Raw genomic sequence first — 12,014 nt, forward strand, 5'->3', positions numbered from 1 at the left:
TTTTTCTATGATCCAACAGATGTTTGCAATTTGATCTCTGGTTCCTCTGCCTTTTGTAAACCCAGCTTGAACATCTGGAAGTTCATGGTTCATGTACTGTTGAAGCCTGGCTTGGAGAATTTTGAGCATTACTTTACTAGCGTGTGAGATGAGTGCCATTGTGCAGTAGTTTGAACATTCTTTGGCATTGCCTCTTTTTGGGACTGGAATGAAAACTGACCTTTTCCAGTACTGTGGCCACTGATGAGTCTTCCAAATTTGCTGGCATATTGAGGGCAGCACTTTCACAGCATCATCCTTTAGGAGTTGAAATAGCTCAACTGGAATTCCATCACCTCCACTAGCTTTGTTCATAGTGGTGCTTCCTAAGGCCCACCTGACTTCACATTCCAGGATGTCTGGCTCTAGATGAGTGATCACATCATCGTGATTATCTGGGTCGTGAAGATTTTTTTGTACAGTTCTTGTGTGTATTCTTGCCACTTCTTCTTAATATCTTCTGCTTCTGTTAGGTCCATATCATTTCTGTCCTTTATTGAGCCCATCTTTGCATGAAATGTTCCCTTGGTATCTCTAATTTTCTTGAAGAGATCTCTAGACTTTCCCATTCAACTGTTTTCCTCTATTTCTTTGCATTGATCACTGAGGAAGGCCTCCTTATCTCTCCTTGCTATTCTTTGGAACTCTGCATTCACATGGGTATATCTTTCCTTTTTCGTTTTGCCTTTTTTCTTTTCTCAGCTATTTGTAAGGGCTCCTCAGACAACCATTTTGCCTTTTTGCATTTCTTTTTCTTGGGGATGGTCTTGATCACTGCCTCCTATACAATGTCATGAACCTACATCAGTAGTTCTTCAGGCACTCTATCAGATTTAATCCCTTGAATCTATTTTTCATTTCTACTGTATAATCATAAGGGATTTGATTTAGGTCATACCTGAATGGTCTAGTGGTTTTCCCTACTTTCTTCAATTTCAGTCTCAATTTGGCAATAAGGAGTTCATGATCTGAGCCACAGTCAGCTCCTGGTCTTGTTTTTGCTGACTGTATAGAGCTTCTCCATCTTTGGCTGCAAAGAATGTATCAGTCTGATTTCAGTATTAACCATCTGGTGATGTCCATGTGTAGAGTCTTCTCTTGTGTTGTTGGAAGAGGGTGTTTGCTATGACCAGTGCATTCTCTTGACAAAACTCTATTAGCCTTTGCCCTGCTTTGTTCTGTACTCCAAGGCCAAATCTGCCTGTTACTCCAGGTATCTCTTGACTTCCTACTTTTGCATTCCAGTCCCCTATAATGAAAAGGACATCTTTTTTGGGTGTTAGTTCTAGAAGGTCTTGTAGGTCTTCATAGAACTGGTCAACTTCAGCTTCTTCAGCGTTACTGGTTGGGGCATAGACTTGGATTACTGTGATACTGAATAGTTTGCCTTAGAAACGAACAGATATAATTGTGTTGTTTTTGAGATTGCATCCAAGTATTTCATTTTGGACTCTTTTGTTGACTATGAGAGCTACTCCATTTCTTCTAAGGGATTGTTGCCCACAGTAGTAGATATAATAGTCATCTGAGTTAAATTCACCCATTCCAGTCCATTTTAGTTCACTGATTCCTAAAATGTCGATGTTCACTCTTGCCATCTCCTGTTTGACACTTCCAATTTACCTTGATTCATGGACCTAACATTCCAGGTTCCTATGCAGTATTGCTCTTTACAGTATCAGACTTTACTTCCATCACCAGTCAAGTCCACAACAATGAGTTGTTTTTGCTTTGACTCCATCTCTTCATTCTTTCTGGAGTTATTTCTCCACTGATCTCCAGTAGCATACTGGGCACCTACCGACCTGGGGAGTTCATCTTTCATGCCCTATCTTTTTGCCTTTTCATACTGTTCATGGGGTTCTCAAGGCAAGAATACTGAAGTGTTTTGCCATTCCCTTTCCAGTGGACCATGTTTTGTCAGAACTCTCCACCATGACCTTGGGGGGCCCTACACCGCACAGCTCATGGTTTCATTGAATTAGACAAGGCTGTAGTCCATGTGACCAACCTAGACAGCATATTAAAAAGCAGAGACACTACTTTGCCAGCAAAGCTCCGTCTAGTAAAAGCTATGGTTTTTCCAGTAGTCATGTACGGATATGAGAGTTGGACTATAAAGAAAGCTGAGCGCTGAAGAATTGATGCTTTTGAACTGTGGTGTTGGAGAAGACTCTTGAGAGTCCCTTGGACAGCAAGGAGATCCAACCAGTCAATCCTAAAGGAAATCAGTCTTAAATATTCATTGGAAGGACTGATGCTGAAGCTCCAATACTTCGGCCACCTGATGAGAAGAACCGACTCATTGGAAAAGACCTTCATTCTGGGAAAGATTGAAGGTGGGAGGAGAAGGAGATGACAGAGGATGAGATGATCCATCACCAACTCGATGGATGTGAGTTTGAGTAAGCTCCCTCAATGGACAGGGAGGCCTGGCGTGCTGCACTCCATGGGGTCGCAAAGTCAGACCCAACTGAGCGACTGAACTGTAACTGAATCTTAATGAAGATAATGGCAATCTCCTTCAAAAGGGCCCATGCACGCATGGTTGCACTCAGTGCCCCCAACCCTGCACCAGGCCACCGTCAACCCACAGAGACTCCTGGACACTCATGGCAAGTCTGGGTCAGTCTCTTGTGGGGTCACTGCTCCTTTCTCCTGGGTCCTGGTGTGCACAAGTTTTTGTTTGTGCCCTCCAAGAGTCTATTTCCCCAGTCCTGTGTAAGTTCTGGTGGCTCTATGGTGGGGTTAATGGTGACCTCAGGCCACTGCTGACCTGTCCCTCCACAGGAGACACTCAAACACTCAAACGCAGGTCTGGCTCACTCTCTGTGGAGTCTCCTGGTGTGCACAGGTTTTGTTTGAGCCCTCCGAGCATCTCTGGCAGGTGTGGGGTTTGATTCTAAAAATGATTTTGCCCCTCCTACCAACTTGCTGGGGCTTCTCCTTTGCCCTTGGATGTGGGGTACATTTTTTTGGTGGGATCCCACATTCTCCTGTCAACAGTTGTTCACCAGCGAGTTTTAATTTTGGAGTTCTCACAGGTTGCACACTTCAAATGCATATACATGTATCCATTCTTTCTGTTTTGTAAGTTCGTTAGTATCATTTCTTTTTAGATTCCACATATAAATGATGTCATACAATATTTCTCCTCCTCTGTCTGACTTATTTGACTCAGCATGACAATCTCTAGGTTCAGCCATGGTGCTGCAATAGCATTCATTCTCTTTAATGGCTGAGTAATATTCTACTGCATGTATGTACCACATTTTCTTTATCCATTCCTCTGTTGATGGAAATTTTGGAAAACTCAGCAGTGGCCACAGGACTGGAAAAGGTCAGTTTTCATTCCAATCCCAAAGAAAGGCAATACCAAAGAATGCTCAAACTACCGCACAATTGCACTCATCTCACACGCTAGTAAAGTAATGCTCAAAATTCCCCAAGCCAGGCTTCAACAACATGTGAACTGTGAACTTCCAGTTGTTCAAGCTGGATTTAAAAAAGGCAGAGGAACCAGAGATCAAATTGTCAATATGTGTTGGATCATTGAAAAGCAAGACAGTTCCAGAAAAACATCTATTTCTGCTTTATTGACTATGCCAAAGCCTTTGACTGTGTGGATCACAATAAACTGTGGAAAATTGTTCAAGGGATGGGAATACCAGACCATTTGACCTGCCTCTTCAGAAATCTGTATGCAGGTCAGGAAGCAACAGTTAGAAATGGACATGGAACAACAGACTGGTTCCAAATAGGAAAAGGAGTACATCAAGGCTGTATATAGTCACCCTGCTTATTTAACTTATATGCAGAGTACATCATGAGAAACGCTGGGCTGTATGAAGCACAAGCTGGAATCAAGATTGCCAGGAGAAATATGCATAACCTCAGATATACAGATGACACCACCCTTATGGCAGAAACTGAAGAACTAAAGAGCCTCTTGATGAAAGTGCAAGAGGAAAGTGAAAAAAGTTGGCTTAAAGCTCAACATTAAGAAAACTAAGATCATGGCATCTGGTCCCATCACTTCAAGGCAAATAGATGGGGAAACAGTGACAAACTTTATTTTTGGGAGCTCCAAAATCACTGCAAATGGTGACTGCAGCCATGAAAGTAAAAGATGCTTACTCCTCGGAAAGAAAGTTATGACCAACCTAGACAGCATATTAAAAAGCAGAGACATTACTTTGCCTACAAAGGTCCATCTAGTCAAGGCTATGGTTTTTCCAGTAGTCATGTATGGATGTGAGAGTTGGACTACAAAGAAAGCTGAATGCTGAAGAATTGATGCTTTTGAACTGTGGTGTTGGAGAAGACTCTTGAGAGTCCCTAGGACTGCAAGGAGATCCAACCAGTCCATCCTAAAGGAGATCAGTCCTGGATGTTCACTGGAAGGACTGATGCTGAAGCTGAAACTCCAGTACTTTGGCCACCTCATGCGAAGTGTTGACTCATTGGAAAAGACCCTGATGCTGGGAGGGATTGGGGCAGGAGAAGGGGATGAGAGAGGATGAGATGGTTGGGTGGCATCACTGACTCAGTGGAGATGAGTTTGAGTAAACTCTGGAAGTTGGTGATGGACAGGGAGACCTGGCGTGCTGTGGTCCATGGGGTCAGGAAGTGTCGGACACGACAGAGAGACTGAATTGAACTGAATGGCTTTTCCTTTTAGACAACCTATCATGCTATTTATACAATGTTGTTTCTCCATGGCTCTCCAGGGACTTCCCTGGCAGTTCAGGGGTTAAGACTCCGAGCTTCCAATGTGAGGGGCCCGGGTTTGATCCCTGTTCAGAGAACTAAGATCTCATATGCCCTGTGGCACAGCCAAATGAAATACTTAGAAAACAAAAAGCAATAAAAAAAATACATGGCTGTCCATAGCAAGCACCTGTATCAAAACACTCCTGCTTACTTTACTATTTATTAGAGGAAAGGGAGCCAGGAGAAGAGAAAGGGAGCAGTTAACATGCTAAGAAAACAAGGGAGGGCAGGCAAGGATAGAACACAAAAGGAACACAGCATTAACCACCCCTAAACCTGCTTTGATGCTTTTGAACTGTGGTGTTGGAGAAGATTCTTGAGAGTCCCGTGGACTGCAAGGAAATCCAACCAGTCCATTCTAAAGGAGATCAGTCCTGGGTGTTCTTTGGAAGGACTGATGCTAAAGCTGAAACTCCAATATTTTGGCCACCTCATGCGAAGAGTTGACTCATTGGAGGGATTGGGGTAGGAGGAGAAGGGGACAACAGAGGATGAGATGGCTGGATGGCATCACCGAATCAATGGACGTAAGTTTGAGTGAACTCTGAGAGTTGGTGATGGACAGGGAGGCCTGGCGTGCTGCGATTCATGAGGTCGCAGGTTCAGACATTACTGAGCGACTGAACTGAACTGAAACCTGCTTTTCTCATATACTTAAGTAAATCATTCAAACTTGTTTATACTAGTTCTATTCAGATTTGGTCTGGAGTAATTATAAACAGTATTATGTGATTCTTGTCAAGTTACATACCAATATAGGCCATGCTGTGCTTGTTCACGTCTGACTCTGCAACGCCATGGACTGTAGTCCACTGTCCACAGAATTTTCCAGGCAAGAATCTGGAGTGGGTTGCCATTTCCTACTCCAGGGGATCTTTCTAACCCAGGGATCTAATCCATGTCTCTTGCGTCTCCTGCATTGGCAGGCAGATTCTTTACCACTGTGCCGCCTAGGAAGCCTATATACCTACAGGACTGGTCCTCAAAAAACTATAACAGAATCAAGGAATACCTCTTGGAGTTGGAAAAAAGATAAACCAACTAAACTATCCTAACTTTCATCACTGCCCTGCTTAAAGGAGTAGGAAATGGAACAATAGAGAAAAGATAGCTTTTTAAAATGATTACAAGAAGATGAGCTAAAAAGTAAGAGAATTAATCGTGTGTTATTGGACAAGCCAATCAATTTCTCTGGAGTTCATTTTCCTTAAATGTGAAATGAGGAAGGGCTGGCTACTTGGAATAAGTTTAAACATCATCAATGCCTTTGATTTTCTTAAATTAAAAGTATTTAAAAAAAATTTAACAATGATATTTAACCCTTCTGAAATCATAGACCCTTTGAAAAACCTGTGATTTCTGCCCAGAAAAATGAAAATACAAAATCATTCATTTTTGCATTATATTTCAGTAAGTTCAGGAAACTATGAAGACCATCCATGGGTGGGAGGTTTCTAGAAAATTGTACCTTTCTCTGCTTTTAGAAATAATCTATATGTTTATAATTTTTATGACCTAACTTTATGAATCAAATTTCCTACCCAATCTGAATCTGACTTATTCTAGGGAGGGAGGGGAAAAAAGGAAGTGTAAGTAGTTTTTAAAATTTTAAATAGAACAAATACATCTTTTCAAAAAAGAAACAGCTTGCTTTTTTAAAGTAAACAGTATTCAACATTATTAGATTCTTTACTAGCCAAAACCCATTTTTGATCGATTCTACCCTGGCAACTTAAACACTCGATTCCACTGGACCACACTTTAACAACACAACTGCTTCTGACAGAACCACATGAAGCTTCAAATAAGATACACCAGTGGAATGGGTCAGAACATATGGTCACAAAAGGAAGCATCTGAAAAGATATGGAGGAAGCTTCTGAAAAGAAACGTCTGGCAAGTCTCAGACCAAGTTAATGACAATAATTAAAATTTCTAAATTTGAAGAAGGAATTCTGAGTAAATACCATTAATTTTTATATGCCTCACTGTCTAATCACTATTGAAAGACCCAAGGACTGAATGGGCCACAGTTACCTGGCAGCCAATTTGACTTTTTCTGGAGACTGGGCACAAAATGTATACAAGTTCCTCAATATCTGTCAGTGATGAATTATAGAAAACCTTTCCAAGATATAAAATACTCATAGTAAATTTCATGCACTGTGCTAAATTCTGTGAGAAAATAGAAATGAATACAATAACCCTGGATTCAAAGACCTTAGAAACCAACACTTCCACTGTATTTCGACAGCCTTCTAAACATTTTAAAGAGTTAAAACTAATTTTGCCTAGTTTTTCACACAAGCCCCTCTACAGGCAAGAAAAAGAAACTGGGCCCTTGGAGTCCTGGGGCTCTAGCTCAGAACTCACAAAGCAAAGAATACAAATATTCCATTCCCTCCCTAATACAGTCCTACTAGATTTTAATATAAAAATGCCCTTCCCCCTTGATTTGAGTAAACTGACACTCAAGTAAGATGCACTTTGTAATTACTGTGACTGCACACATGCCTACAATGCCAGGCTAAAAATACCTCCAAGTCTGAGAGTCACAAGCCTATAGGATACTAGTCAAAGCTTAGCACACAAGGTCCCCAGCTGTGCCCCCATTACTCTGACAACCTGCCCACTGTGGAGGCAACACAGACATGCAGGTGCCCCTTGATGGGTTTTGTGGGGGGGAAGTAGAAAAGAATAGCTTTATTGCTTTGCTAGGGGACACAGTAGGCTAATGCCCTCAAAACTGCGTTTCCCTGCCCCTTGATGTTTCATGCCAATTGTTCCCTTTCCTGGAATGCTCCCTCTTTGTCCAGCAAACTCTTTCTGTCTTGCCAGATTCACTCAAGCATTACTTCTTCTAGGATGCTCTCCTGAACACCCAAAACAGAGTTAATTACGCTGTCTTAGGTGTCCCTTGTATACTTCATATGGTTCTATCATAGCACCTTATTCCCAAAGTATTACTTTTTCTCTTTGTTTACTCATCCTTTCTCACTAAGCCATGAGTTTCTTCTCAAGGTCATGAACGTCATTTTGTTTATATTTCTAATGTTCAACAGTACCTGGCAAATGATGGCTGTCTCATAAATACCTGACAGATAAATGAATAAGTATCACTCTAAATGCTTCCTTATTATTCCTTATAGCAGTTGTAACCACCTAATGTTATAGTTTACTTTTAAATTTTGTTTATTGTTTTTCTGTGGTTTATTCACTGATGGAATTCTAGCACATAGAACGTGCCTAAAACATAGTAAGTACTCGATATTTACTGAATGAGTGAATAAAAGATAACTTAGCCATCTGAAAACCATTTTGCTCAGATTATTCAACATAAAATACAGCTTTGCATGTATTTTTTTTCCAAAAAAAAAGAAAGAAATGCAAGTATACTTGATAATGGCAGTAAATAACAATTTTTTTAAACTTCTAAGAAAAGATATGGTTTATTAATATTAAAATTCTAAATGGTCATGGGTAAGTTTATGGTTTTCCCATTTTTTCAGTATGATATTGAATAACATTAGCTTTTAAGAACAGCATACAAGTTCTTACCCATCCTTGGTTTGATCAGCTACTCCTGCCAAGAGCTGCACAATCTTCGGATTGCTATTTGGATCATTATACAGTCCAAGATAGCGCTGGACAAAGTCTTCTGGGGTCATGTAATGTTCTCCATCAACCTCAGTACTGGCATACTAAAAAGTAAATAATGCATACTTAAAATTAAAATTGTTCAGTATCTTTTTGTACCCAGCAAAAGTTTTCTGAAAAAGTAAATTAAATGCCAGTATCATAATCAAGGTAACAATAAATGCAGAAGTTTTCTCTGGATAGTCCAAAAACAGACACCCAGAGCCTGAGTTCAGAACATTAGCAAAGTATTGATACATGCTACAATATGGATGAACCTTGAAAACACTTTAACTTAAAGAAACCACACAAAAGACCACATACCACATGACCTCATTTATATAAACTGTCCATAAGAGGCAAATTCATAGCATCAGAAAAGTACAGGAGTAGTTGCCAGGAACTGGAAGGAGTGGGGAATGGAGTTAACCACTTTACATAGGGGGAGTTTCTTTGGGGGTGATAGAAATGCTCTGGAATTAGACAGTGGTGACAGTCACACAACTTTGTAAATAAACTGAAAAAAAAAAAAACAACACCGACTTGGACACTTTAAAATGGTGAATTTTATGGTGTGTGTGTGTGTGTGTGTGTGTGTGTATGTATATATACACATAAAGAAATATGAGAAATATAAAGAAAGGTGAAAGGGCAACCAAGGTGAGAAAGCCTCAAAGCCTCTGGAGGCTTCCTGATGGCAAGAGACGGGTGTGGAGACACAACAGCCAAACCTTAAAAGGGAAATGAACAACAGCATAACAAACAAGACCTTCCAACACAGGTATTCCTTCTAAGTACCAGGAGCTGGAAAAAAAACAAAAAAATTCTGCCTTTTATGTCAATAATTTTAGAGAATAAAACAATAATAATACCTGCTTATTAAATAAACACCTCAATGTATAGTAAGGGTTTTATGTACTATGGTAAAGAAGGCTCAGCACCAAAGAATTGATGCTTTTCAACTGTGGTGTTGGAGAAGACTCTTGAGACTCCCTTGGACTGCAAGGAGATCCAACCAGTCCATCCTAAAGGAGATCAGTCCTGAGTGTTCATTGGAAGGACTGATGTTGAAGCTGAAACTCCAATACTTTGGCCACTTGATGTGAAGAGCTGACTCACTGGAAAAGACCCTGATGCTGGGAAAGACTGAAGGCAGGAGAAGGGGACGACAGAGGATGAGATGGTTGGATGGCATCACCGAGTTGACAGACATGAGTTTGAGTAAGCTCTGGGAGTTGGCGATGGACAGGGAAGTCTGGCGTGCTGCAGTCCATGGGGTCGCCAAGAGTCAGACATGACTGAACTAAACTGACTGAACTGGTGACCAAACATGAACAACCACAGCGTTCCTCTATGGGTTGCAGTCGATTAACTTACCTACTTCACTCAACTATCAGAGTAATAACATCAGAACATTTCCCAGAACTGAGAAATACAAGGGGCCACTAAGTGCCAAGCACAGTCAATTAAAACAAAACAAAAACCCATAGCAGGGTTTGACTCATCGTCATAAAATTATAGAACATCAGAATAAAGAGAAAATCTTAAACGTTTTCAGAGGGGAAAAATAGGTCATGTGTAAATAATTATGAATCATGGGCCTCAATGTTTCCCAACAGAAACTTTGAAAGCTTGAAGACAATGCAATAAGGCACTGAAAATTCAAAGAGAAATGATTTCTAACCAAGAATTCTAAACTGAGCCAAACTTTCAATCAACAGTAAGGGTAGGTTAAAAGTACTTTGGAATATCCATATTTTCAATATGCTTTTCCTCCCTTTTATGTACCCTTTCTCAGGAAGCTATGGGATAATTTGCCCCATCAAAAAGACAGCATGAACCAAGTAATAGTAAGATGGAGGATGATCCAACCCAGTGAAGTGGCCAAGGGAAACCCCTGGACAACATTTGTGCTGCAGGTCTCTGGAGTGCCAGTCCTGGCTGGCAGAGGGAGGGCTCCAAGAGAGCAAGCCGCTAGGGAAACTGCAATGTCAGATTATTCGAGGCATTTGGCTTTGTGGAAAATAACCCTGGGAGGAGCCTAAATCTTTACACAAATGTCATCTTCTCAATGAGACTTACCCTTTATCACCCTGTTTAGCATTGCCACCCAGACTTGTATTTATATTCCCAATTCCCCGATGGTGTTCTGCTTTCCCCCTTGGCACCTATCAACTACCACACTATGTATTTTACTTATTATGTTTGTTGTCTATCTCGCAAGGGGCATGTAAATATCACAAAAGAAGGAATTTTTGCCTAGTATGTTCACTGATGTATCCAAGCACCAAGAATAATAGCTGACACAACGGCAGGCACTCAGTAAATATTTGTTAAGGGATCAGTAAGAGGTACACAAATCACTAAATAAACAAAAAGTTAAGCAATTTTTAACTCTATAAAAAAGTAAATTATGAACAAGTGTTTTTGTCATATAAAAATAGAAAACATTACATGATTTGGCAGAAAATAAACAATTTAAAGTTATAATAATGTAGATACCAAATATTAATTTAATGACAATTATAAATATACATTATAAATATAATGACAATTATAATATGATAAGCATGGAGGGAGAAGAATGGGAGAGGAAGTAAAATACTTCAGCTGCTATAAGAGAAAGTCAATAGTGTCTAGAAGCAGCAGTACAAAGATATGAAGTATTTCTATACTTTATGAAAAGTAAAGATATGAAGTATTTCTATACTTTACTTTTCATAAAGTAGAAATACTTCTATTCATGAAAAATGAATAGCTAGAAAAGTTACAAGAGGTTGCTTCTAGGAAAGACAAGGATCAAAAGATCAAAGGACTGTTGGTTTGCTTTTGGTTAAGCATTTCAAATGTCCTCATTTGGGAATCTGACTAAACCAAGCCATTGCTGCTGCTGCTGCTAAGTTGCTTCAGTCGTGTCCGACTCTGTGCCATCCCATAGATGGCAGCCCACCAGGCTTCCCCGTCCCTGGGATTCTCCAGGCAAGAACAATGGAGTGGGTTGCCATTTCCTTCTCCAATGCATGAAAGTGAAAAGTGAAAGTGAAGTCACTCAGTCGTGTCCAACTCTTAGCAACTCCATGGACTGCAACCTACCAGGCTCCTCCGACCGTGAGATTTTCCAGGCAAGAGTACTGGAGTGGGGTGCCATCGCCTTCTCCAACCAAGCCACTAGCTTACAGCAAAGGACTGTTGGTTTGCTTTTGGTTAAGCATTTCAAATGTCCTCATTTGTGAATCTGACTAAACCAAGCCATGAGCTCTTTCAATAAGGATAGAATTAAATTTTAAATTGTTTCCTTTGTTGTGTTCTGAAAAATATCATTGAGGTTATCACAGCAAATGCTCTATCAGCCAACATAAGAAGTAGCCCAAAGGTGGACACATTCTTACTAGCTGGTACTACCAAAAGCACCTAACTAGTATAACCCCAAAATAAAGTCATGTTCTCTCTACATGCTATAAAAGTCATACCTGAAAGGTTCCTGTGTTTACACCCTGGCTCTAAACTTATTCACTGTGAGTCCTTCAACAATGCCATTCTCCTCCCAGGCCTCTAGATATATATCA

General features: G+C 40.4%; 1 protein-coding gene across 3 annotated transcripts in view; it reads right to left on the reverse strand.

Annotated features, from left to right (window-relative positions):
* SLC25A12 (solute carrier family 25 member 12) overlaps nt 1-12,014 on the reverse strand; it is a 98,504-nt gene that overhangs the window by 69,388 nt on the left and 17,102 nt on the right. For all 3 annotated transcript variants that reach the window (XM_086358073.1, XM_086358081.1, XM_086358065.1), the window contains exon 3: nt 8,371-8,513. In XM_086358073.1, coding sequence (XP_086214199.1) covers nt 8,371-8,513 — 143 coding nt within the window. The remainder of the gene's footprint in view (nt 1-8,370; nt 8,514-12,014) is intronic.

This window comes from Bos grunniens, chromosome 2 (assembly GCF_055505025.1).
Source record: "Bos grunniens cultivar Pamir isolate PY7600 chromosome 2, Bosgru_T2T1.0, whole genome shotgun sequence".
NCBI classification, from domain to species: domain Eukaryota; kingdom Metazoa; phylum Chordata; class Mammalia; order Artiodactyla; family Bovidae; genus Bos; species Bos grunniens.